The 26,802-nt window shown below is 44.8% G+C and overlaps 1 protein-coding gene across 3 annotated transcripts in view; it reads right to left on the bottom strand.

Moving 5' to 3' along the window:
* The window catches only part of tgfbr3 (transforming growth factor, beta receptor III), a 235,941-nt gene extending 210,790 nt beyond the window's left edge, over nucleotides 1-25,151 (bottom strand). The window contains exons 1-2 of one of the 3 annotated variants that reach the window (XM_072510477.1): nucleotides 24,999-25,151; nucleotides 4,733-4,967 (exon numbers count right to left, since the gene is read on the bottom strand). In XM_072510477.1, coding sequence (XP_072366578.1) covers nucleotides 4,733-4,826 — 94 coding nt within the window. In that variant the 5' untranslated portion in view covers nucleotides 4,827-4,967; nucleotides 24,999-25,151. Of the gene's footprint in view, nucleotides 1-4,732; nucleotides 4,968-18,325; nucleotides 18,542-24,998 lie in introns of those variants that run through there. The other 2 variants (XM_072510478.1, XM_072510476.1) reach the window with 2 other exon arrangements.
* Between the last annotated feature and the right edge of the window lie 1,651 nt (nucleotides 25,152-26,802).

Here is a 26,802-nt window from a genome sequence, read left to right on the forward strand (position 1 = left end):
GGCACCGCTGCCGCTCTCGCCGACAAAGTATACCACGAGCCCGGTGGTGGCCGCAATGCTAAGGTTCTGGGGCCAGTGGAGACGGCACCGGGGTGCAATGGGAGCATCGGTGTGGTCCTGGGAGGGGGGGGGGGTGGGGGGAAAGAGGGGGGGTCTGCCTGGGAGGGTGGATGAGCAAGAGATAACATGAAGGGTTGGGGAAACTGGCACGTACGGGTGAGGGCCAGTGTACAAAGCTGTGTAAATATATCATTTTGCCATGTATATATCTTGCTCTGCACGATTTCTCGGGTTTTTTTTGTTACGGGGGGGGGGGGGGGGGCGTTATTGTTTGTAAGGGAGAAAAATTGTGTTAAAAAACTTTAATAAATATATATATATATTTTTTTAAAGAAATCCTGTTCCCTTCCCACTGATTTCATTCCATGCCCCGGCCATTCTTAGGCTGAGCCAGATTGTTCTCCTGTTTGCCATCCTATCTAACTTTCAGCTGAGTTTGAGATCCAATATGATCTCCATCACCAAAAACTTAGCGTTTTTATTGCTTATTTTAAACCTCTACAGCACAGTCTGCTTTCCCACCTCCTCTGTTGAAACCCACTGTCAACGGCAGACAAGTCCAAACCTCTTAGTGGTTTCTCATTCTTTACCTATCATAAAATTGAATTTGCTCAAAACAAGATAGCATTATCTTTTCTACACCAAGTCTCACTCAATGTTCACCTTCTAAACCTGGAAGTGACATTCTAAACTAAATTGTCCTCAGTTTCTCCTTTTTATTGACAGCCGATTTCCCCAAGTTTAAAATCCTGGTTTTGTATTCTCACCCCAACTTCATTTTCTGTAATTTAAAACAAAACTGGTTTAGTACCAATTAGGTTCATTTGTTACATTGGTCCAGATACAAAAATCTTAGCTCCATCTCGTCATCTTTTTTGATTGCATGCTTTTATCATCAATTTCGATGTTTTTCAAACATTTTTTCCCCTGGGAGCCACTTTTACCAACCGGCTGAACTTCGCGACCCGTGCCAGTCAACCTTCGCAACACACCATATCCGCTCACCCTTAATGCAATAGGTGAGCCTGCTTGGTCCTCAGGATCTCACTTGCTTTGTCATTCAATGTTACATTTCTGCTATGGACTTCAGCTGATGCTTTAAATTTTCTCTGCATCCTTTGAAGAAAAGCAAGATGTCTGTCCTCGAACTCGCCATGCTTAGTCTTCAAATGCCTTTGAAATTTAGAGTGTTTTTAACTCTCTTTGGCTGCATATAAGACACATTGGCTTTGTATCCTGATTTGGATTGGCACAATTAACAAAGACATACCTCAAGAAATCATCTTTCCCCTGCTTTCTTCCCGATTTCATTTTTTTCCTTCGTTGGCTGTTCACCAGAGGCCCTGTAGCTCTGTACAGAGTAATACTAGCACTGCTTTGTCCTCCCGTGGAATCTTCTGGGCAGCTCTCTCCAGCAGATTGAATTGTAAGATCATGGTCTGTTTGTTTCTCTGGCCTTCTCTTCCGTATATCAAAACAATCTATCTTCAGTTCTTCACAGACTGGTTGCCTTGCTTGTTCGCAGTTGGAAAATGGAGGAATCTCTCCTCAGTGATTCCATGCCAAAAGCATGACGTCAGTGTATGTGCTGGGCGCATGATCTGCTCTCTGCCGCCGTTCCTGGCCGGAAGACTGTGTTGTTCCATTTAAAAGCCAGTAGCGGCCATTGGGCACTTCTCCTGCAATAGAGAACGCTGCAATCGATCACTCCCCAACCCTCCTGACACCCGCACACGACCCACCTGCGGGTCATGATCCGCAGTTTGAAATACCCTGATCTATGTAGTACTATGACCGCAATCAAGAATCAGCCTACTAAAAACCACAAGCAAGGAGTTGCACAGTAGCATAACACGTTTGATATGCTCTATATGGCATGGAGTTTAACTCTAAACTTCCACTAGCATCTGTAAATGTGTTTGATTATCTTGGCATCTGTGCCAGGACAGTACCAAGGTGCCTTGTGCCTGGAACGGAAAGAAGCGGGTGAAAGGAATTACTAAAATAAATAAAAGTTAGCACTTCAGCAGGCTCTATTAACTAGTAACTTAAGATCCAATGCATCAATTCATCCACAAAAATATCCGCATTAACTTCTAATGGAGCTAGGAACTATGGACACTACCCATAATAAAAATGATACAAACAATTGAATTACATACTTTCTGGCTATTACACTGAAAATAATCTCAAGCAACAATCTACAAACATGCCCATGTGAATGGAAATGATGAGGCAGAGGTTGGGTGGCATTGCCCACACAGTAACCTTTCAATAAAAAACTGACTGGTTTTGGAAAGCAAAAAAAAAGAAACCACACAATGTTGGTTGTATATATTTTGTGATTCTGTATTTTAAAGATGAGAAACAAAATAAAAGTTGCAAACTTATTTTAAAAATGCCGAGAAGATGCAACACTTTTTGAATGTGTATTGTTTAATTGCAGTAAAACTCTTGTCACATATTTCAATGCTTGGAACAGAAACAAAATATATTGTTTCACTTAAATATCTACGTCTTTTTAGAAAAAAGACCCTATGCTGAATTTTTGCCACTGAGGCGGTTAGCTCGATTAAGACATTTCTTGACCTGTCTAAACCAACTTTGTTAAAAAGTACCCCAAAATGTGCAGTATTCACTCTTGGCAGTGGGTGTAGGATAGAGAAGCAGACCAGAGGCGGCCATGGGAACTGGTGAAATGCCGAGGGAAGCTGGTTAGATTGCCCATCTCAGTTCTCCGAGATTTCGTTCTTGTTGTTTTAGAAGTTGTTTGGCCCGCTAGCCCTCATACCTTCTCAGCCATAGCTCTTACATGTCAACTCAATGTTAATTCATGCCCCACATCACACACACATCCCGTGGTCCTTCGTGCTCTCCATAAGTGGATGGAGACTAACCCGAGTCCCCATCCACTGCCCTTGGTTTCTCATACTGTCTATGCCAAATCATGCTCTCCATCCAACACCCTCCCAACCCTTCATACCACCTCTATAGCCACTCCCCACTGTCCACAATGGCAGACCTCAGGAGTCATGTGGAGCTGCGGAAAAAAAACTTCTAAGACTCTAATACAGCTCTTGCTCCTCCACATAACGAATAAGTCACCCCATTCATAAAATCCATTCAATTTCAAATGGCTTATCTCTTCCAAAAACACATTTCTATTCAGCAGCCACATCAAATCCTTTAAAAGCCGATTTAAGCAGTCAATCAAATGTTAACTCAGATCCACCTGATGAGCTAATTGTAGTTCTTAAAACACAGCCAAACATTCATAACGACAGAATCATAAGCATTAGGGAAATGTCAGCAAAGAGCTCCATTGAAACTATAAGACCAGATGCTACTTATTTCCCAACCTACAGTTGTAAATCAAAGCAGTCAGGCAGAGTTTTTTTTTTTTAAACTCTTCCTGACAGCTGCAGTCTATTTCTTTTAACTTTAAGTAGTAGAGCATTTACAAAATTTCAGATCCTAGCAGTTATTCACCTTTGAAGAGTCTTTGCATCTCTCCATCAATTTGCGACTCCCACACTGTAGATAAAGGGCTTTGAACCACCAAAGGTGAGGCATGTGTTCGAATGACCCAGCTAAATTCAGGTTTCCTGCCTCTGTGATTCACATCTCACCCCCTTTCTCTGACCGGCAGAAAATTGGAATTCCACACCTGGGTCTCCCTCTATCTTTATTCAGTGTACATGGACTCTTCCCAACTCTGTGAAAATCAACCCCACTTGTCTTCAAAAAGTATCATTCTCAACATATTTGTCCTCGGTTTTACCTTTTCACCTCTTTCATATTTCAGTATTTGTTTTATACCTTTGCAGTTCTTCAACTTTTTTTTTTTGAGTTGTCTCTTTTACCGTGGTACTTTTTTTCCCCCACTCATCTTGTCTATTTCATCTCTTTCATTGCTTCAGTATCTGCAGTTAGTATTTTCATTAGTTTGTGCAGACCTTTTCTTTCAACGCCAACAGCAAAATTCTAAAATGTCATTCATTTCCACTACTAGTTATATTCTGTAGCCTTGTATTTCCAACCTAATTCATTTATTTCCCTTTCCTGTTCTTTCAGCCCTTACATAACATAGCCAGGAAATATTGTGGTGCAATTTCATTTTCACGAAATGTTCTGAATGTTTTGTTTTTCTTTCCTACATTACCCTTACATCCATAATTTAGCCAGCAATGACAAATTAACCATTTGAATTTTGAAGTACCTCTCGAATCTACCATGCAAAAATACCTGACAGCAAGTTTGTCGCAAATGATCCATTTGACAAACTGGTCAGCTTGAAGGAAAACATAAATACTTGAAGAAGAGGAAGATACAAAGCCATGGTGAGAGAGTGCCGGGGGGGGGGGGGGGGGGGGGGGGGGGGGGGAGAGATAATTTTGGATTGTTCTGGAAGAAAGCAGACCTAGGCAAAATGACGTCCTTGTGTGCTGGAAATTTCTACAGGTCAAGACGCAAGTAGTGATATTAGGTGACACCAAGATTGGGTTTTTACGGCCCACAGACTGTGGGAGGAGGAACGGTTTAACGGAAGCAAACATTCAATCACACCTTTGAGGTTATGCAAGAATAATGGACCCTGTGGTGAATCTTAATATGCAATAGTGAAAACTAGGTTTTGAAACCATTTTCAAAGCATCTGTGACAAAGCACTCACCTGCAGATATGCCACCTAACAACATAATGAACAATGTTGTTCGAATTCCATTTGAAGTCATCATTAGAATACAATGCAGTAGCATGTACTGCATTTCACAATCCACTGAAGATTACTTTAATCTTCCAATACAGCCAAAGTTGTCTAGCGTAGATGGTACGATTCTAGCCACAGTAACTATACGTGTCAGCAAGACTGAACGATTAAAACTTGTGATCTTCCTTCCTTCACAAACCTAAAAGGAAAATGTAGAGGATAAAAGTTAATGTTTAGCTCCATTTTAGAATAAAATGTGACTCTAATCAGAGACAATTTCCCTGTTAAGTTGCGCTGGTACACCAACAGGCCTTGTTCTGCTTACATCAAGCATGTACACAACCATGCATAAATATTTATAAGATTGGGCAGTAACCAAATTTTGAAAGCAGCATTGAGTATTAAAAGGAGTGGGCGGCACAGTGGCACTGCTGCTTCATAGCTCCAGGGCCCGCGTTAAATTCCAGCCTCGGGTCACTGCGTGGAGTCTGTACGTTCTCCCCTTATCTGCGTGGGTTTCCTACGGGTGCGCCGGTTCCTCCCACAGTCCAAAAAAGTGCAGGTGGATTGGCCATGCTAAATTGCCCCTTAGTGTCCAAAAAGTTAGGGTAGGTTAAGGGGATGGAGTGGAGGTATGGGCTTAAGTGGGGTGCTCTTTCCAAGAGCCAGTGCAGGCTCGATGGGCCGAATGGGCTCCTTCTGCACTGTAAATTCTATGATTCTATGATCAGAGACCCTATGGACATGCATCCTCCAACATGCCAATGTAATAAATAGTTTAAATATTTTAAAATATGATATCCTCTGACTATAATGTTTTGCTGTTCACTGTAGGAGTGTCATGTCTGAGAAAATCAGAGGCCGATGACATCAGAAAGCACAGGTTCCAATTTCACCCTGAAATCAGGTATTTTAATTCATAAATTTAGATTAAGCAATAATAATACAAATATTTAGTAATTTTCTAAATATTTCCCTTCCAACAATTTCAGGTGTTAGTTTTTGGAGATAGCACACTCTTATCTTCACCATGGAACCAATATATTATGACTATTATAAGACCATAAGAAAGAAGAGAATGCCATTCAGCCCATTGAGTCTGCTCTGCCATTCAATAAGATCATGGTTGATCTGACTGTGGCCTGAACAGCACTTTCTTAGCTGTCCCTCATAACTATTGACTCCCTTTTCAAGCATAAATCTGTCTAATTCAGACTCCACTACTGTCCGGCGAAGAATAGAATTCCAAACACTAACAAACTTCTTGAGAGAAGAAATTATTTCTCATCTCCATCTTAAATGAGAGCCCTTTATCTTTAAACTGTGCCCTCAGTTCTAGATTCCCCAAAGGAGGAATTATCCAATTTCTAACCTCAGGTTATGCCCCCTGTATGGAACATATATATATATATATAAGCCCCAAAGCTCCCCTTCACGGAGCAGAATTATAGAGAAGATCTGATACATCCTCTTCATAGAATTTGAATCATAGAATTTACAGTGCATTCATCCCAATGAGTCTGCCGTTGGAAAGAGCACCCTACTTAAGCCCACGCATTCACCCTATCCTCGTAACCCCACCTAACCTTATGGACACTAAGGGGCAATTTAGCATGGCCAATCCACCTAACCTGCACACCTTTGGAGTGTGGGAGGAAACCGGAGCACCCGGAGGAAACCCACGCGGACACGGGAGAAAGTACAAACTCCACACAGTCACTCAAGGGCAGAATTGAACCCGTGTCCCTGGAGCTGTGCGGCAGCAGTGCCATCGTTCTGCCCACTTCCACTTATTCACTCCTCTGCTCCCTCCCTTTATCCTCTCTTCATTTATCTCCCTCATTGAACCTACCTATCTACCTCTGACCAAGCTTTTAGTCATCCGACATATCATCTACTTCTTTGGCCCAACATAATGTTTGTCTGAGTACACTCCTGATTAATTTGCCTTAAAATATTTTACTATGCGAGATGCGCTACGTAAACAGCAAATTGTAGTTGTACCTCTCCTCTCCTTTACTTCACCCATTCTCTTCTACTGATCTTCCTATTCGTTTTTGAATCCCCTCCTTTTTCATGGGATTCAATCATCCCCATTTGCTTGATGCAAATATTTCCTTATTCTCGACTTAGATCAGTTCAGTTTATCTCAATTCAATGGGGGATCACCCCCCCCCCCCCCATCCCCCCCATCCCCACACAGTGGGGTGTTTTGCAGAGGCTAGTCCCACTGCTGTCAATGGGTTTTCCCGTTGTTCGTACGCGACAGGGAATTGCTGTCTGCAGAGCCAGAAGATACTGTTGGGAACCGCGGAAAATTTTCGACCAATGTAAATACTGTCATGATAATTGAGGTTAGAAAGACGTTACATTTGTACAGTATTTATCAGATCTATCACAACACTGCACATCCAATCAACTATTTTTTGAACTATAGTCACTGTTATATGAGTAAACACTACAGCCAAATTGAGCAAAGCTGAGTTCCAGAGTTAATTTGTTTTAGGTACTGATCGTTGAGAATGGAATGTTTCCCTGCACACCAAGAGAATTTCCTGCTCTTTTTCAAGTAGCATAGGATAATTTACATCTACTTGGATCAACCAGAACAGGCAGAGTTAGCCACACGTTTATTAAAAATTCATTCATGGGCAAGTGGGCATCGCTCGCTGGGCCATCAGTTTTTCCCCATACCTTGAGCTGCATGGCCATTTCAGAGTCAACCACACTGCTGTGGATCTGAAGTCACAAATCTGGAGCAGATGACAGATTTCTTTCCCGAAAGGGAAGTACTGAGCCAGACCAATTTTTACAACAATTATTTCATAATTATCATTAAATTTAAAATTTGACCATCTGCATGGTGGGATTTAAACCAGAGTATTACCCTGGGTCTCTTGATAATTAGTCCAGTAACAGTACCGTTATGCCACCGACTCCCCCTTAAAGGCAGCATCTCTCATAAAATAGCATTTCTTAAGAATTGCATGAAGGTATCAGACTAGTTTACATACACAAGCCCTGGAGCAGGGCTCCAATTGGCACCTTGCAAGTCAAGAAATGTGAGTTCCACCAACTTGGCAGAGCCGATATTTATTCTACACCAAATTAGGGCTTGTAAAAGTTGAATAAAATATTAAAAGCATAGATTTGGCATGAATAATGGAATGCTAATTAAAATCAATAAAAAATTTAACATTTGGTCAGAAAGCCACACAGATCAGAAAGGCCCAAATTCAACAGTTAATTGCTCTCAAGTTCTCACTCCTAGATCACTAGTAGGTAACTCGCACTGTAATTTGCACACATATGGTGGGGTGGGGCAGCACTGTGGCACAGTGGTTAGCACTGGTACCTCACAACACTAGGGACCCGAGTTCAATTCCGACCTCGGGTGTCAGTCTGTGAGGTGTGTGCACGTTCTCCCGTGTCTGCGTGGGTTTCCTCCGGGTGCTCCTGTTTCCACCCAAAGTCCAAAGATATGCTGGTTAGGTGGATTGGCCATGCTAAATTGCCCTTGGTGTCCAAAGGTTGGGTGGGGATACAAGGCTAGACCGTGGATTGGGCCTAGTTAGGGTGCTCTTTCAAACACAGACTTGAGCCAAATGGTCTCCTTCTGCACTGTAGGAATTCGATAATGTAGAACATCAGATGAGAATAGAATTTGCCTCAGCTGCCCACCATATCAAAACCCACTATCTAGATGAACTACCCGAGGGATGTCTTGGCCATGGCATTTTATCCTTGCAAAAATCGACACCTTATTGACAGGAAAGAGGAAAAATGTACAATGGTTTAGCAATGTGCACATTTGAAAATGAGCACCATACCGAGTTGCTGGAGTGTTAGTCAAAATCAACTCAGTACAACAAATAGAGAGCAATAAAAAATTACGCCCATTTAGAAGAACACAGCCATAGTATTACCTAGAATCTCTGGTTTATTTTCTTTGTAGAACAGATTACAGCGCTTCCCTTCAGCATATTTCAAACAACAAATAGCTTAAATATCTAAAATTATTTGCAATACGCCAAATTATTTGCAATACGCCCCATCAAAGGGTTTTTCACAGTAAATTCATTGCAGTGTTAATGCAAGCCTACTTTTGTAAAATGTAAATAATCTTCATTGTCACATGAGCACTAACAAAGAAATCAAATGTACCAAAAACAATCCAAAACTGTAACCTCAGCAATTCAGTATTTGTTAATGCAAAACTTAGGGTGCGCTTCTCCAACCTTGTTGTGCTCTGGCTCGAGTGAATCGAGGCCGGTAAATAGCGGGAATGGCTAAAAACGAAAACCGCGCCAGGCGCCAAACAGTTTGCGATGCAATCGGCTCACTCCAGTAGGCAAAATCGGGATCACGCCTTAGTGTGGCAAGAAACCATTAATCACAAAGCTGCCAACCTTTCCCAACAGAAATTAGTATTCCAGATACCAAAAATCAGTATTTTCATTTCAAAGAAAAAATGCACACCAATCTGATGTACAGCTTTACACCTTTACTGCATAAACCTAGAACACAAATGGAAAATGCAAATCCAACCGTGCAACTGGGCATACACCACCATACCAACCCCTGGACTGTGTATACCCATTCCGGGGGCAACCCTTGTCCCTGCCCGTCTGCCCCACTGACCACCCATAATCCCCACCGACGTCCGAGGCCTCTGGCCGTCTGGCTGAAGGCTATCGTTAAAGAGGGAATTGGCAATCGTAGCTAAGTGAGGAGTGCACACAACCCACATGGATTCAGAGAGTGGCCGGCCATGTAGCATGTGGGAGTTATTGCCTAGGATCCAAATCAGACAACTGTGCTGAACACTGAGGAAGGCAACACCACATATGCAGCAGCCAACATCCGAACACCCAGAGGATGGGACACAGCTCCGCGTACATGTCCATGGCCAGAGGGTGGGGGAGTGTCATGGGAGGGGACCAGCACCAGGTGATATTATGAGTGGGTGTCCGGGGTACAGGGTCTGGGGTCCGGTGAGGGACGCCTGCTGCGGCCGGGAGTGCTGCGGAGTGGGATCAATGGGGGAATGGAGGATCCCTGGGTGGGTTCCACCCCTGTTCGTCTGTCTAACACCCTCTCCCAATTCCTTACAGATATGGAACGCTATGGCAGGGGTTACTGACCCAGCAGAACTTGCCCTAGTGGTGCTGCTGCTAGGCAGAGTGGCCAGATGCCAGAGACAGTGGCAACAGCAGCGGTGTCTGCAGATGCTCGAGGCAGCGGCCCACATGGTGGACCCCACCCCACACCGAGGACCCAGCCATCCTTCAGGCCAGGGAGGGACCCAGAGGGGGAGTCCTGCGACAGCCCAGGGTGTACAAGTGTCGCTCGTCATTCGAACAGATGATGGACAGCGCATGCCGCAGGAGGCTCTGCCTCAACTCAGGGTCTTGGCACCATGTGCAGGACACCCAACCTCTGTGGCCATTAAGGTCACCGCAGCACTGAACGTTCACACCTCAGGATCGTTCCAGGGCTCAAGTGGGGACCCGTGAGGCTACTCGCAGGTCACGGATGCCCTGTTGCCGGGGCAGAAAACGACATCAGCATTGACATGGACCACGCCCAACAGGATGCCCTGGCAGCAAGTTTCTCCGCCATCACAGAGATGCCACAGGTCCAGAGCATTATGGATGGCTTGCATGTTGCCTACCCAGGCTGTGATTGAGCAATGCATCGGATTCTTCAGAATGTGGTTCTGATGCCTCGACCGCTCTGGTGGTGCACTCGAATACACCCCCTCGGAGGTCGCCCGCTTTGTGGTGGCATGCTGTGTCCTCCACAAACTCGCACAACAGTGGGACGGCAAAATGGAGGTTGGTGACGAGGAACATGTGGCCCCCTCCGAGGAGGAGGACGAGGTTGATGAAACAGTGCCAGACAGTACCAGACCAGCATGGGATGGAGTAAGAGCCCAGGGAGGAACTCAGCCGGAGGCTGAAGGACAGGCAGCAATGGTGAGGGAGCGACAAACCTGGAGGGTCAGGGAGGCCCTCATACTTGGTCGAATCACTTAGGACATAGCCTGGTCCTTCGTCGATACCTTACCCACCCCCGACTCTCATCGTCCGAGGGTCTGTGTCACATTACTCGAGGGCAGCACAGTAGCATAGTGGTTAGCACAATTCCTTCACAGCTCCAGGGTCCCAGGGTCGATTCCCGGATTGGGTCACTGTCTGTGCGGAGTCTGCACGTTCTCCCCGTGTCTGCGTGGGTTTCCCCCGGGTGCTCCGGTTTCCTCCCACAATCCAAAGATGTGCAGGTTAGGTGGGTTGGCCATACTACATTGCCTTTAGTGTCCAAAATTGCCCTTAATGTAGAGTGGGATTACTGGGTTATGGGGATAGGGTGGAGGTGTGGGCTTGGTAGGGTGCTCTTTCCAAGAGCCGGTGCAGACTCAATAGGCCAAATGGCCTCCTTCTGCACAGTAAATTCTATGAATTCTATGATCTACTGCGACGCTGTCGGCACCAGCAGCGGGTCACTGTTGAAGGCCGGAGGGGGTTGATGATAACCCACTGAGAGATGAGAGCCGGTGCTCCTCAATCTATGCCATAATCCGACCCATGTCTGCCTGCTCAGTGCTCGCTCACACCCATCACTTATCCCCGGTGTGTCTGGGGAGGGGTAGCTGCCTGGAGAGATGGGCCACGGGTTCGGAGGTCAGCCCGCATTGCGGAAGAAAGTGACAGACGCATCATTCTGGTTGCGGTCAACAGTGTTTAATGTGTTTTACAATTCCCCATTCTCCCAATGGTGCCGCATACCCCCTCACCTCCCCCTCCGGTCCCCTCAGTGATCCATGATGTGCTTGGCCCGCCTAGCTCTACAAGTTATGCCTAGGTGCCACCCCAGATTGCACATCAGAGGTGGAGGCAACCCGCTGCTTACATCGTCCCGTGGCCTTCGATGCCACTGGTGGGTGTTCTGGGGGCTCTGGGTTTGGAGAACCCAGGCATACTTGTCGGCGCGGCCTCATCAGAGGGGTGGAAGCCGGAGCAGCTGGTGGCTACTGTTGCAACTCCATGGGACGGGTCCAGGTTGGCACCTAGCGCCCCCTCCTCCCTGTTGGTGCCCTTAGGGCCCTGGGGTTCACCTTGGGTCAGAGGGGCAGCTAGTTCGAACCCCAGCTGCCCCTGCATCATATGGCTCTGCTCCCCGATGCCTGCACCATCGTGTCGACACCCTCGCCGATGCTCCTCAGTGACTCGGCCATGCTCTGCAGCGCATCGGCAATATCCACCTGCGACTGGGACAAGCTCCTCAGCATCTCGGCCATTTCCATCCAAGAGCAGGACATGTCCCACAGAACCTCATCAAGGTCAGTCTGGTACTGGGCGACATCCCTCAGCGAGTCGGACATTCTGCCGAGACCCTCAGCCATGGCGTCACCGACTGCGTGACTTCTTGGACACCTTCACTATTGTTACCGACATCGTGCACCAGGCTACCACGGAGGTCTCCACCCTAGCAGTGTTGGTGCCACACATTGTCGGCGACACCTCCTGCGCCCGTAGTCTCTGGGACTCCTCCAATCGGCTATGGATCAGCTGAAGTGTCACTGACATCTCCCTCTGAATGTCCAGACTGCACCCTAAGTCTTCATCAGCTCCGGGCTGACCTGTTCCATTGGCTCAGCATCAGGTTGGAACCAAGCTAGGTCTTAGGATCCAGCAGACCTCCAACTGCTGTCTTGCCTGGGGGTTCCTGTCTCCACCTGATGTGCATCCACTGCAGTGTGCTGTTCACCAGATTGCGCCCCGAAGCTTGTCCATTAACATTTCCCACTGAGATGCGTGAACCTGCGCTGGTGGAGGGTGGGGATGACAGCTGTGACACCTCGATCGCGTCTTCCTCAGAGCTCCCCTCTGAGGTACTCTCCTGGGAGGCTAGAGAGGGTGCCTCCCAGGATGGGCCTCCTCGTGGGTGACCACCCTGCCCTCGGCAGAAAATGGAAGGCTTCATTAGCTACAAGCGTGGTTCAAGTGGGGTGTGAAGGAAGGGTTCACGGTGGGGTGGGGGGGTTGAAGGGAGGAGGGTCCGCATGGAGAATGGGGGGGGGGGGGGTGAATGCTCGTGTGGGGGCGGAAAGATCTGGGGGAGGGGTACTGCCTGGTGTAGGTCGTTGACCTCTTTTCAACACTGGAGGCCAGTCCTCCTGATCACACTCTCGGAGCTTACAGCCGCTGCCACTTCATCCCAGGCAGCAGTGGCTGCAGCCCTGTGGCTCACCCTCCGGGACCCTCTGGGGAACAGGACAACTCTCCTGGCCTCCACTGTGTCTAGGAGCCTCCCCAGGTTCGCATCACCGAAGCTTGGGGCCGGTCTCCTCAGCACCATTGTTGCGAGCTGACTGGGGTTGACGGAGCAAGTGCTGCTCGACCTTGTTAGCGGGGAGCTGGCCAGCACAATCCTGGCGAATCGTACGGCGAGCCTTCAGTTGTGGCGAGAAACTGTGGAGCCTCGTTAAGTAGACCAATTAACATTGAATAGCATTCACTCCATATCTAATTCTTAGCAGCAAATAAGAAAAGACTTCTTTGCAAATAAGCAATAATAAAATGTGAATTCAAATGTTTAACTGTTGAAGCATGATAATTTTCAACTGAAGCACTGTGGCAATGAAATGAAGAAAACCAGTTGCTCAAGGGAGATGGAAGCAGCTAGCAGTTGCTCAGGGAGGTGGAAGTAACTAGCTGGCCCAGAGAGAAAGGAACATTTTGAGGTATTTCCTATTTAAATCTTTGCAAGAGTACAATAATGACTCTGCAAGATTGAACCTTCTTTCCAAACGATTTCACTGGCTCTCGAATTACAAAATTATTTTAACTGTTTCATGCTAACAAAACAATGAAACATATTAAAAGAACGCAAATTATAAATTTGAAATGCATATTTAGTATAAAAAACAAATTGTTTATCATATAATGGTAGAATCTTCATCCAAATTATATTCAGCTATTATTTATTGAAACCGTGCACCCCTTACTGGTTAAATATACAAAAAAATATATTCTCGCTTGTTTTTATCAACTGTTGATAAACTGTGATATTTAGTAGCCAAAAATAAAGCAACTGTTTTGGATAAATAGAAAGAGAGGTAGATACAGATCACGCACTGAATTAATTAAGATTTACCTTCATTGCCTATTGGGTAGGGTTAAGTTTCTACTTTTTGGATGTTGGTGCCAAACATACTACATCTAATTTACTACGCATTTTCTGAATCATTCCATCGTCTAAAAACTATTTTCTACTATTAAGGACAATTTGGAAATTTCTATTGTTCAGCTGAAAAACAGAGACTTTAAAGTTTGGTTTAATCACTACAAGACACTGGAAAGAGAGAACAAAAATCAACATGCACATCAAAACAAACAAAAATTATAAAAAAACATTGTGTGCAATGGTACTTTATTTTCTCCAAATCTGCACTAACCCACATCTGCCACAGAGCTAATCTAAAACATATGTCTGACCATTGAAAACAAAAAACATGGGTCTGAATCCCTGATGTGTTGTTACATCATGACGAAGTGTGAGTAGCAATTTCTTAAAAGGGAAAGTCCAGACCACATTTCAAAAGCTTGAAATATTTTACTGGAACCGCTCTTTTCTTTCTGAATACAATTGATTTTACTAATAAAAATGCATATGGATCATAAAGCTTTGAAATAAACAACAATAAACTCTTCAGTGTATCCAGTTAACACTGCAAATTGCACATTTGCACAAGATCTTTTCAAATTTCTACAACATAAGCAGAAGTGGAGACCAAGGAGATATTTTGCATATAAAATGACTTTGCACGCAAAGTGCTGATTAGTAACATGCAAATGTTTATTAACCAATTTCACATGTATCATTTAAAACTTCCAACCAGCATTCATCAATTTCACTATCAGCAGATAGCATCCACAGCAATCTAATTGTTGACTAGCTTAAGGATAGTATTTAAAGAGGCATGTCTTCATACGACAAACTGTTTCATGGTCATCATTAGACTCAATTCCAGATTTTTTTTATTGAATTCAAACTCCACACCTAGATTTGAACCTAGCTACCGAAAGCAGTACCCCAGGACTCTGGATTACTAGCCCTGCGACAATACCACTAAGCCACCACCTCCCGCTGGGCCCAAACTTCTCCAGCTGCCTCATCAATGAGCTTCCTTCCATCATAAGGTAAGAAGTGGCTCCCTAGGCAGCATCTTCCAAACCCACAACCACTGCCATCTAGCAGGACAAGGGCAGCAGACACATGGGAGCCCCACCACCTGAAAGTTCCACTCCAAGCCACTCACCATCCTGACTTGGAAACATATCGTCGTTCCTTTAGTGTCATTGGGTCAAAATTTTGGAATTCACTCCCCGACAGCACAGTGGGTGTGCCTGCACCACATGGATTGCAGTAGTTCAAGGCAGCTCACGACCACTCTCTCAAGGGCAGTTACTGATGGGCAATAAAAGCTGGACTAGCCAGTGACACTCATTCCTCAAATGAATTTTAAAAAGGAAAAGATTTTGTGGTTGCAGGAAGATGAACCAGAAACGTCATGAAGCATTTTGCAACAGTGACATACTTGAGTGATGTATATTACATTTGTATCAGTGCTTTCACTGTAAAACAAAGATTTAATTGAATCATTTTGCCAAGATGGTGAGAGCCCTTTTAAGAACCTCATCTCAGGGAGCCAAGCAACAGGTATCCAGTGTAGGCATATGTATGTGATATATGATAATACTCCAATCTTTATTCACACATTCTTAGGCATAAAATCAAAATTCAGCTTAGCTTATTCCTTTTTTAAACTATATCCACCCAGTTCAGCTTTATAGAGCATCACAAATTGAAGCCATTTTGGGTGCACAGACACAGAAATGATGAAGAACTGACTCCCAATCACATTAAAACATTTCCCAGGGAGAGCAACTTTGCATATTCCCACGTGCAGGTCTCTTTGCACTGACCTTAGTACTATCTATATTGCTATGCAGTTGACAGCATGACTGTACCACCAGCTGCACATCACAAATCATGGATACCATGCAAGGGCCAGTAACTGCAATATAACTGCAGGCCACAACTCTCCCTGGTTTGTGGCCGAATCTGATTTAGATTACTGCATGGAGCTTATTCAACAAATATGCTTTTGGTACTTGAATGAGATTACATTCAGTGTGACAAAGAATTAACCCAACAAATATTCACAAAAACACTTCAACCTTTGTCTAAAGCACTTTGGCAATTGTGTACCAGAATAGTTACAAGCCATTATAGTTTCCTATGGGTGCATATTTCTGTCCTCGATAGCAAGGTCCTATGCCACATCATTCTCCTTTCTCACTCCATCATAGCAAGGTCCAATACATCATTCCTCCCTTGGGTTTTTGTCACACAAAGCATGATTAATCTCTCTCTTCCTCGAAAGATCTGATTTCACCATCTTTCTTTCAAAACAATGCTACCTTGCAGGCCCAAGTCCTATGCAGCAGTGTCTCTGCAACTGAACTCCAACATTGATCATCAAGTAGTTTCCACTTAAAAATTAAGCACACGATAAGCAGCAAAACTGAAAGGAAGTGATATCAAATCAGCATTTGCACCCAGTAGACCACATGGATTTGAGAATTGTGCACTGCTTTATCTTTGTACTGATTGCAGATTAATTTTAACCTGTGCAATACTAACTCTCAACATTTACAAATAGTCCTGATGATCTGCTGAGTCTTAATTTAATACCTCAGCCCTTTTCAAAGATTCTTCACAAGCAGTTATGGGGTCATTGAGCAAGAGTTCTGTTTGTATATTTAAGGGTGTAGGCGTAGAAAACTTCACTTTGAGAGAGTCTTGGGTGAGCGCACACTCATTTAAACCAGAAGGTTATGTTCAATCTCCACTCCAGAGACTTGAGCACATAATCCAGCATGACACTTCAAGTGCAGCACGAGAGGGAAGGCTGCACTGTTGGAGATGCTGTCTTTGTGATGAAATAATTAAACCAAAGACCTGCTTGCTACTAAAGATGTGTTCCCAGTGTTCTGATCAATATTTATCCCTGCTGTCTGTGGGGGGCTTGTTGCGTGCAAATAGGCTGCCACATTTCCGACATTACCACAGTCACTTCAAAGGGTATTTCAATGCCTGTGAAGCTTAGAATATCCTGAAGTCCTGGAAGGCATTATATAACTTCAAATATAATTTCAAACAGCGGAGCACTGGATAACTGTTCACTATTTGCTTGCATTTCACTAAAGAAATATCATACAGATGCCAAAAAATAGGTACAGTATAACTACACTATCTGCCTATACAGTTAGCTTATGTTCCTCCTTCATCTGTTGCTTAGTTCCGTCATTGCCATGCCTGCCTACGTCACTGACCATTTCAGAACTTCCAGCAGAACTTTTTAAAAATATAAACTCACAACCCGCAATTTAACAAGTGAAAAGAGCAGTTCTTACTCATGATATACTATCCAAGTAGGTAACACAAACAACAATCACAGATGCCCCCAGCAGATGCATTTAAATTTTAGTTCAGCACTGTACCCCATGCAAAGCCCAATGTTAGGACTATGATGTCGTTTTCATTAAGTGAAAACTCAAAGCAATCGGCCACTCGTCGGTCGCTGCTCCACGTGCCCAGATCCCGAACAGGACACTAGGCGATTCCCATTTCTGGCAATTAGATATTCTGCAATCGATCAATCAAGGTGCTTCTTAAAAATAACGCGGTGTCTTCTGTTTATCCCCTGCACCGAGACAGGGTAAAAGTCCTAACAACTTAAAATTGCTCTCTCGCACAACTGACAGAAAGTCCTTTCGGAAATATAAACTGTGTTACTGCAGCAAAGGTTTCCACAATTACAAACTGACACGCTTATCGATGGAGATCAGACACACGTCAAGTGCAAACATTTAATAAAAATGCCATTTCGCGCACTTTTCCCCCACGACATTCGGCTTTCACCCCCCGCCGCCAATAAAACCTGTCTCTGCAAAGATATACCGGGGGAGACAGATGGGCCACGTGAAGGCACACGGTGCAGGCTGCCCAACTTTCCCCCAGCCCCCGGTAACATGCCCCCAGCAACTTTCCCCCCGCCCCAGGTAACTCGCCCCCAGCCCCCGGTAACTCGCCCCCAGCCCCCGGTAACTCGCCCCCAGCCCCCGGTAACTCGCCCCCAGCCCCCGGTAACTCGCCCCCAGCCCCCGGTAACTCGCCCCCAGCCCCCGGTAACTCGCCCCCAGCCCCAGGTAACTCGCCCCCAGCCCCAGGTAACTCGCCCCCAGCCCCAGGTAACTCGCCCCCAGCCCCAGGTAACTTTCCCCCAGTCCCCAGTAACTTTCCCCCAGCCCCAGGTAACTCGCCCCCAGCCCCAGGTAACTCGCCCCCAGCCCCAGGTAACTTTCCCCCAGTCCCCAGTAACTTTCCCCCAGCCCCAGGTAACTCGCCCCCAGCCCCAGGTAACTTTCCCCAGCCCCCGGTAACTTATCCCCAGCCTCCGGCCGCGGACGGAGGATGTTCACCTACCTCGAGCTGTCAAAGGGACGCAGCGGAAAACACATCCGCAGCAAGGCCCCGGTGGGCAGACCCCCGCCCCCCGGATTTATTAACTCTGACACTTGGGCGTTTGAAAGGAAAATAAAAGTGTCGGCGGCGTCCCGACACCCGGCGAGAGGTTGGCAGCGGCTGCAGCGACGGGATCTCTCTCTGTCTCTGAGCTCGCTTCACTCCCCAAACCCCCCGCCTGCGCACACTGACCGGCACTGTGCGCATGCTCCACTGGCCGGCCCCGCCCCCCTGATCACCCCGCCCCCCCCGCCAGACGACCACGCCCCCCGCCACGCCCCCTACGCCAGACCGCCCCGCCCCCCCCCTCCAGACCGCCCCGTCCCCTGCAGCCAGTCCGCTGATGGGAGGATCCGGTGCCGTCCTGCAGCAAACGCACCGAATGTAAGCGTGAGCCCAATTCCACAGCAGCTTCGATATTCCCGCAAAAGGAACAAACAGTAAGATCAGGTTGTGCCCAGCTCATGTGTCAGAGACGGACCACTCGCAAATTAGTAAGCACGTTAGCATTTTTAAGTGGAGAATGGTACTTACCACAAAGACCAGGCTGAAGCAATTGCAACCAACTTCAATCTCAGCCCCCTTCTGAGGACCCCAGCATTACCGTCTTCAGCCAATTCGATTCACTCCATGTGATATCAAGAAAAGGCTAAAGGCACTGTAAACACTATCGGCCCTGACAACATTCTGGCAATAGTACTGAAGACTTGTGCTCCAGAACCAGCTGAGCCCCTATAGCCAAGCTGTTCTAGTACAGCTACAACCCTAGTGTGCACTTGACAGTGTGGAAAGTTCCCCCGTATGTCCTGTTCACAAAAAGCAGGACAAATTTAACCCAGCCAGTTACAGCCCCATCTCGATCATCTGTAAAAGGTGTCATCGACTACTATCAAGCAGCACTGACACAGCAATAATCTGTTCACTGAGACTCAGTTTGGGTTCTGCAGGGCCACCCAGCTCCTGATGTCATTACATCCTCAGTCTAAACATGGACAAAAGAGCTGAACCTAAGGTGAGGTACTGTGTACGTTCCATTGGCCGCAGAAAAATACTTTTCACTGTACTTCGATATCTATCTATCTATCTAGATGAAGGTTACTGCCCATAACATCATGGCAGCATTTGACTGAGGAGTAGCATCAAGGAATGCGAGCAAAACTGGTCAATGGGCAGCAGAGGAATTCATCACTGGTTGGAGTCACACCTAGCACAAAGGAATGTTGTTGCTGGAACTCAACTATCAGTCGCAGGACATCACTGCAGGAGTTCTTCAGGGTAGTACAACCATCCAAACTATCTTCAGTTGCTTCATCAATAGTGTTTCCTCCATCATAAGGTCAGAAGTAGGGATGTCCGCTGATGATCATACAATGATCAGTACCATTCGCAACTCCTCAGTTACTGAAACAGTCTGTGTCCATATGTAGCAAGACCTAAATAACTTTCAGTCTTGTGTTGATAAGTATCAAGTAACATTTGTGCCACACAAGTGCCAGGCTAGGACCATCTTCAATTAGAGGTAATCTAACCATCTACGCTTGACATTCAATGGTATTATCATTGCTGAATCTCCCATTATCAACATTTTGGGGGTTATTTCTGACTAGAAACTGAACTGGGCCAACCATATACATATTGTGGTTACAAGAGCAGGTCAGAGGTGGGAATTCTAAGACAAGGGCGGCATAGTGGTCAGTGACTGCCTGTATGGATTTTGCACGTTCTCCCAGTGTCTGCGTGGGTTTCCTCCGGGTGCTCCAGTTTCTTCCCACAGTCCAAAGATGTGCAGGTTAGGTAGATTGACTCTGCTAAATTGTCCAAAGGTTGGTTGGGGTTGCAGGGATAGGGTGCGGGAGTGGGCCTAGGTTAGGGTGCCCTTTCGGAGGATCATGCAGACTTGATAGACCAAAATGGTCTCCTGCGCTGTAGGGATTCTATAATTCTGAAGTAATTCACCTGTCTCCCCAAAGCCTTTCCACCATCTACAAAGCATTGTGGGGGGGGGGGGGTATTTACAGCATTCAGACTGTAGCAATCCAAGAAGGCAGTTTCACCGCCACCTTCTCAAGGACAATCAAGGATGAGCAACAAATGTTGGTCTAGCCAGCAACGGCTACGCCTTATAAAGAATTAAAAAGAGGAGGGTGGGGGCAAATGTTGAATTAATATTTTGGAGAGTAAGGAGATTGCTTAAGCAATGCATTATGTAATAAACTTCTCACTTTGGTGTGAGACTGATACATTTTGTTATATAAATATCACCTATTTTGAAGTATGTCACAGTGAAAACAAACACTCCATGAAGGAATATTTTGCTGTTACATATCTGAGTATTTCCATCCACACAATGAAGATTGTAATGTACAAGAAATTGTACTGCATTAAATTCTATGGGCTATTATTCTGTCCATGTAAATATTTCATTCCACTGATTTCTGAGCTCCCATTACTCTGGCGATTCCAGTTTGGTGTCATCTTCACCAATTTGCAATAAATTTTTGAATCCAAATCATTGATTTAAATGAGAAATTGTCGGCCCAACATTCAAACCTTTCCACCACACTCATTACACTCCCCTCGATCATCTTGACATAACTTATTTGACAAGTAGCTTTTGTTTTCCACCCTCCGCTAATTTCCTATCCATTTCTAAGTCTTGAATGCCACAGTTTTGAACTTAACTGGTTGGTTTATGTGCCTGTCAAATGCTTTTTGCAAATCCCTGTGTTTCATATCTAAGGTGATATCTACGTCCATTGTGTTTTCTTTGAAACCATGGTGGTTGTCCATCCAGGAACCTCTGCCTCTAAATCCACAACGGTAACGGTTTACTGGATTAGGATAATCCCTATTTATACTTGATAAATGATCCTATTATTAAAATAAAACCAGTGGGTCTATAGTTTCCTGTTTGTCCTTTGTTATCCTTTATAAATATGGATATTACATTTGCTGATTTCCGTTCTACTGAGCTTTCTTAAGGGTTTATAAATCTGCTCCAAACATATTAAGTATTCCTTTTTAAAAATAAATTTAGAGTACCCAATTAATTTTTTCCAATTAAGGGTCACTTTAACGTGGCCAATCCACCTACCCTGCACATCTTTGGGTTGTGGGGGCAATACCCACGCAAACACGGGGAGAATGTGCAAACTCCACACGGACAGTGACCCAGAGCTGGGAACGAACCTGGGACCTCAGCACCGTGAGACAGCAGTGCTAATCACTGCGCCCCCGTGCTGCCTCATATTAAGTATTCCTGATAATTTTTCTATTTCAAGCAAGGTTAGCTAAGGTTATAAAAGATTGTCTCTTCAATGTGCATGTTACTCACATATTTGGTCGTGAATACTGGGAGAAAGTAGTCAGCAGTGGCTGAGTCAGATTCAAATTGCACACCAGAGATCCAAGCACAAAATCCAAACTGATGCTCCAATGCAACACTGAGGGAATACGGCCTGTCGTCTTTCAGATCAAACTTTAAATGGAGGGTGGAATTTTGAATGGAATTGAAATAATCTAGAGTAGTATTTCAAAGAATATGAGTTCTCCCACGTGTTCTGACCAATATTTCTTCCTCAACCAAATTACCAAGCAGATTAATTGGTAAGTATCATCTTCTAGTTTGCCATGAGCAAATTGGTTGCCATGTTTCCTACATTACAACAGCCACCACACTTTTAAAGTATTTAATTGGCTATAAGGTAGTTTGGGAGGTTTTGAGGTCATGAATGGTGCTGAGTAAATGCAAGTTCATCTTTTGTTAAATAATATGCACTATCTTGTGTTCATCCTCTGATTCAAGTCCTTAGGGCTGGTTTAGCTCAGTGGGCTAGCCAGCTGGTTTGTGGTGCAGAACTAAGGCCAGCAGCGCGGGTTCAATTCCCGTATCAGCTTACCCGAACAGGCGCCGGAATGTGGTGCCTAGGGGCATTTCACAGTTACTTCATACTTGTGACAATAAAATATTATTATTATTATATGCTGTTCATGGCTCTAGGTTCTTCTCTTCCTGTTGGAATAGTGAAAGTACTGCAGTACTGTTACATTTTGAATTTACAACACTGCTGATAGGGTTCAGATGCATTATCCTGACATTCTTCTGGAGTTTGGGGCTTCCAATCGACCAAAGTGCTGCTGCTTTTAAAATATAAGGCCATGAGGACAAGAGTACAAGATTAAAATGTATATCTTCAAGGAGGTTTTTTTTAAAATAACAAATCGAGAGAAGTATGTAACTAAGAAAGTATTCCTCATAAATTGGACCCATCATAGAACAGACCCTTTGTACTGAAAGGGAATTTACAGAGTCAGTTCTCTTAGCTGATCTGTAGAGTTCAAGGCTGGATAACCCAAAAGCAAGAAGACCATAAGACATAGGAGCAGAAGTAGGCCATTCGGCCCATCGAGTCTGCTCCACCATTCAATGAGATCACAACTGATCTGATATAACAATCCTCAATTCCACTTTCCTGCCTTATCCCCATAACTCTTGATTCCCTTACTGATTAAAAATCTATCTCAGTCTTGAACATACTTAACAGCCAGCCTCTTTAGCCCTCTGCTATAAAGAATTCCAGAGATTCAAATTCACTACCCACCGAGAGAAGAAATTCTTCCTGGTCTCTGTCTTAAGTCGGTGACCCCTTACTCTGAGATTATGACCTCTGTTCCTAGACTCTCCCAAAAGGTGAAACAACCTCTTAGCATCTATCATGTCAAGCCCCCTGAGAATCCTACATGTTTCAATCAGGTTGCCTCTCAATAGTCGTCACAACAATTCTATGTATTTTCTTAGGACTGGACAAAATAATGACCAGTGATTTATGGAGTGTCAGTACAACCTCGTTAGACCTGAGCTCCACAATTTACAATCTAACATTTGCTAATTGCTGACATGCCATAGGGCTGGGGTTTTCAACATTTGGCTCAGGAGGACCCTGAATATTTTCTCCAGTTTTAGTCTATTAAACTATAATCAATATTTCATGATATAGTAATATACCAGGGCGCATGTTCAGAGTTTAAAGGCAGATATATATTGCTGAAAATTGAAAAATCAAATTGCAGTATAAATTTTTGTTCCCTTTGAGATTTTCTTGCAAATTTGTCCTGATGAGGGCAAGGTGAAAAGCTTGGGTAGCATTTCTATTTTTACAGCAATACTCAAGTTCTGTACGACCAAGGGACTCATAGGTGTAGATGTTTAACTTTTTAGTTCGAACTCAAGATGCCCCTCTGCCAACAGGGAAGATAAAATGACAACGATGTAATGGAACACAGGCAAAGTTTAATTTCCCTCGCTTTCTAACCTCTTTCCCTCCACCTGCCCTTCTCTGACACCCCCCCCCCCCCACCCGCTTGTGAACTGCATAAACCCCACCATATTTCCACCTCTTGATCAGTTTCTCTCTCCACACACATTGCTGCGTTTCCCCAGCATTTCTGATTTTATTTCAGATTTCCAGGATCGGCGGTATTTTACTCTATCCCATTATGCAATATATTCAATCCTGCTTTTAAGTAAGTTGCACCCAGTATTTTCCAATACCAGTAAGGATTAAAACGTGGATGAAACGTAGCATAGCGGGGGCAGCACGGTAGCATAGTGGGGGCAGCACGGTAGCATAGTGGGGGCAGCACGGTAGCATAGTGGGGGCAGCACGGTAGCATAGTGGTTAGCACTGTGGCTTCACAGCGCCAGGGTCCCAGGTTCGATTCCCTGCTGGGTCACTGTCTGTGCGGAGTCTGCACGTTCTCCCCATGTCTGCGTGGGTTTCCTCCGGGTGCTCCGGTTTCCTCCCACAGTCCAAAGACGTGCAGGTTAGGTGGATTGGCCTTGCTAAATTACCCTGAGTGTCCAAAAAGGGGTTATTGGGTTAGAGGGATAGGGTGGAAGTGAGGGCTTAAGTGGGTCGGAGCAAAGAAGATGGGCCGAATGGCCTCCTTCTGCACTGTATGTTCTATTTTCTATGAAACATAGTGAGGAAAATATCTGTTAAAAGCAGAAGTACTCTGGGAATCTTGAAAGTTCTTCGCACGGTAAGCTATTATCTCCCCCCCCCCCCCCCCTCAAACACATTCACTTTCTCAAAAAAGTGGTTGAGTTCTATTTTGCGTCCGCAATAATGGTTCCATGTGTTGCAGAAACTAACCAAGGGAAACAACGCGCGCCCGGGCAAGCTGAATACACGGGGCATTGATCAAAACACCCATTGAACACAGTTGCAAAAAGAAATCAGCTACATAACGCGTCATTGTAACAAAATTTACCGTTTGAAGTAATGGAAAACATCAACTAAAAATAATCTCAAGCTATCACATGGTTACATTGTTGGACTACTTTCCTTACTTGCTAGCCGAGTGTTTGGGAGAAAAATCCTAAACTTCTGACGATTCTAAACTTGGTTTAAAGTTACAAGATCTTCTTTCACTCATTTCAAACCATATTTAAACAGTAGTAATGTAACTTGAATAGGTTCGGGTACACGTTAGATCGTAAGATATAGAAAATCAAACTGATAAAAAAGCAAAATGTATAAACACAAATATAAACCATGATTTTTTTTTAAACCTGCATTAGTGCCCGAGCAACTAACGTTTGTCGCTGTTCGCTTTTTAAGGTATGAATTACCTGTAAACAGTTGTGAAATCCAGGTTCCGGTTGTAGCTGTTGAGCCTATATTTATGTTTTAAATTTTTAGCAGCTCTTTATAGAGAGCTGCTGGAAGAAAACACATCCCACAGTTGATGTCACTTCGCGGTTTGGACAAATCAGGGCAGTCAAACAAACGGTGCATCGGGCGGATAAGATTGGGGAGACTGGGCAGGTTAAAGGGTAGTGTATAGCTGCCATCTCCTGGAAAACAAATGCAATGCAAGTCAGTCCTTACACCCTGCTGCACATAGAAAAGGGCGCTGAATATTTTAAGAATCCCTAACCCAATTGTGTTTGTGTTTGGCATGAAGAAAATCAATTGATTAGTTATTTATCCAAACTCCCCACCCCGTTCGACGAAAGCGAATAGTTTGAAGAATACTCCCACTGACACTTCCACCAGTTTATCAATGTCAATATTAGTATTTAGGTTAGTAATTAGGTTACATTTCTTGTTTGTGGTATTACGTAACGAGCGTTTTTGAGGACGAGAAGACAATTATTGTTGTGTACCATTAAACATAAACATTGCAAATATTACAATTACTCTTTATTAGTGTCACAAGTAGGCTTACATTAACACTGCAATAAAGTTACTGTGAAAATTGTTAACAATGCACCTTTAATTAACATTTTGTTCGAAATCAATCATTTAATTTGTTAATTTTCTTTTTTTTAATAAATGTTTTTATTGGTTTTCACATTTTATATTACATATTTCAGTTCAGGCGATAAATTACAAGTTTCATCTCCATGTGTATGTGAGTTTGGGAATTTGAAGCTAGGTGAGAATTCGAAGCTGGGTGGGGAGGAGGTGCTTTTTAACCCTGGTAAGTGACTGGTAAGCAGTTTTTCTTTTTTCTTTTTCTTTTCATTGGTATATTTATTGATTTTTTTCTTCAGTTTTTTTTGGAATTGGTGTTGTATAACTTAACCGAAGGTTTAAGACATGGCAGGAGATCCCAGACCCATGTCATGCTCCTCGTGTGTGATGTGGGAGCTCAGGGACATGTCCAGTGTCCCTGGCTCCTTCACGTGCAAGAAGTGTGTCCAGTTGCAGCTCCTGTTAGACCGCTTGACAGCTCTGGAGCTGCGGATGGACTTACTTTGGAGCATCCGCGATGCTGAGGACATCATGGATAGCACGTTTAGCGAGTTGGTCACACTGCAGGCGAAAGTTACTGAGGGAGATAGAAAATGGGTGACCAAAAGACAGAGCAAGAGTAGGAAGGCAGTGCAGGTGTCCACTGCGGTCATCTCCCTGCAAAACAGATATACCACTTTGGATACTGTTGAGGGAGATGGCTCACCAGGGGAAGGCAGCAGCAGCCAGGTTCATGGCACCATGGCTGGCTCTGCTGCGCAGCAGGGCAGGAAGAAGAATGGCAGGGCTATAGTGATAGGGGACACAATCGTGAGGGGAATAGACAGGCGGTTCTGCGGACACAATCGAGATACCAGGATGGTATGTTGCTTCCCTGGTGCAAGGGTCAAGGATGTCTCGGAGCGGCTGCATGACATTCTGGGGGGGGAGGGTGAACAGCCAGCTGTCGTGGTGCACATAGGCACCAATGATATAGGTAACAAAATGGGACGAGGTCCTACAAGCTGAATTCAGGGAGTTAGGAGTTAAACTAAAAAGTAGGACCTCAAAGGTAGTAATCTCAGGATTGCTACCTGTGCCACGAGCTAGTCAGAGTAGGAATGTCAGGATCGATAGGATGAATGTGTGGCCCGAGAGATAGTGCAAGAGGGAGGGATTCGAATTCCTGGGGCATTG

This window comes from Scyliorhinus torazame, chromosome 7 (assembly GCF_047496885.1).
Source record: "Scyliorhinus torazame isolate Kashiwa2021f chromosome 7, sScyTor2.1, whole genome shotgun sequence".
Classification (NCBI taxonomy): domain Eukaryota; kingdom Metazoa; phylum Chordata; class Chondrichthyes; order Carcharhiniformes; family Scyliorhinidae; genus Scyliorhinus; species Scyliorhinus torazame.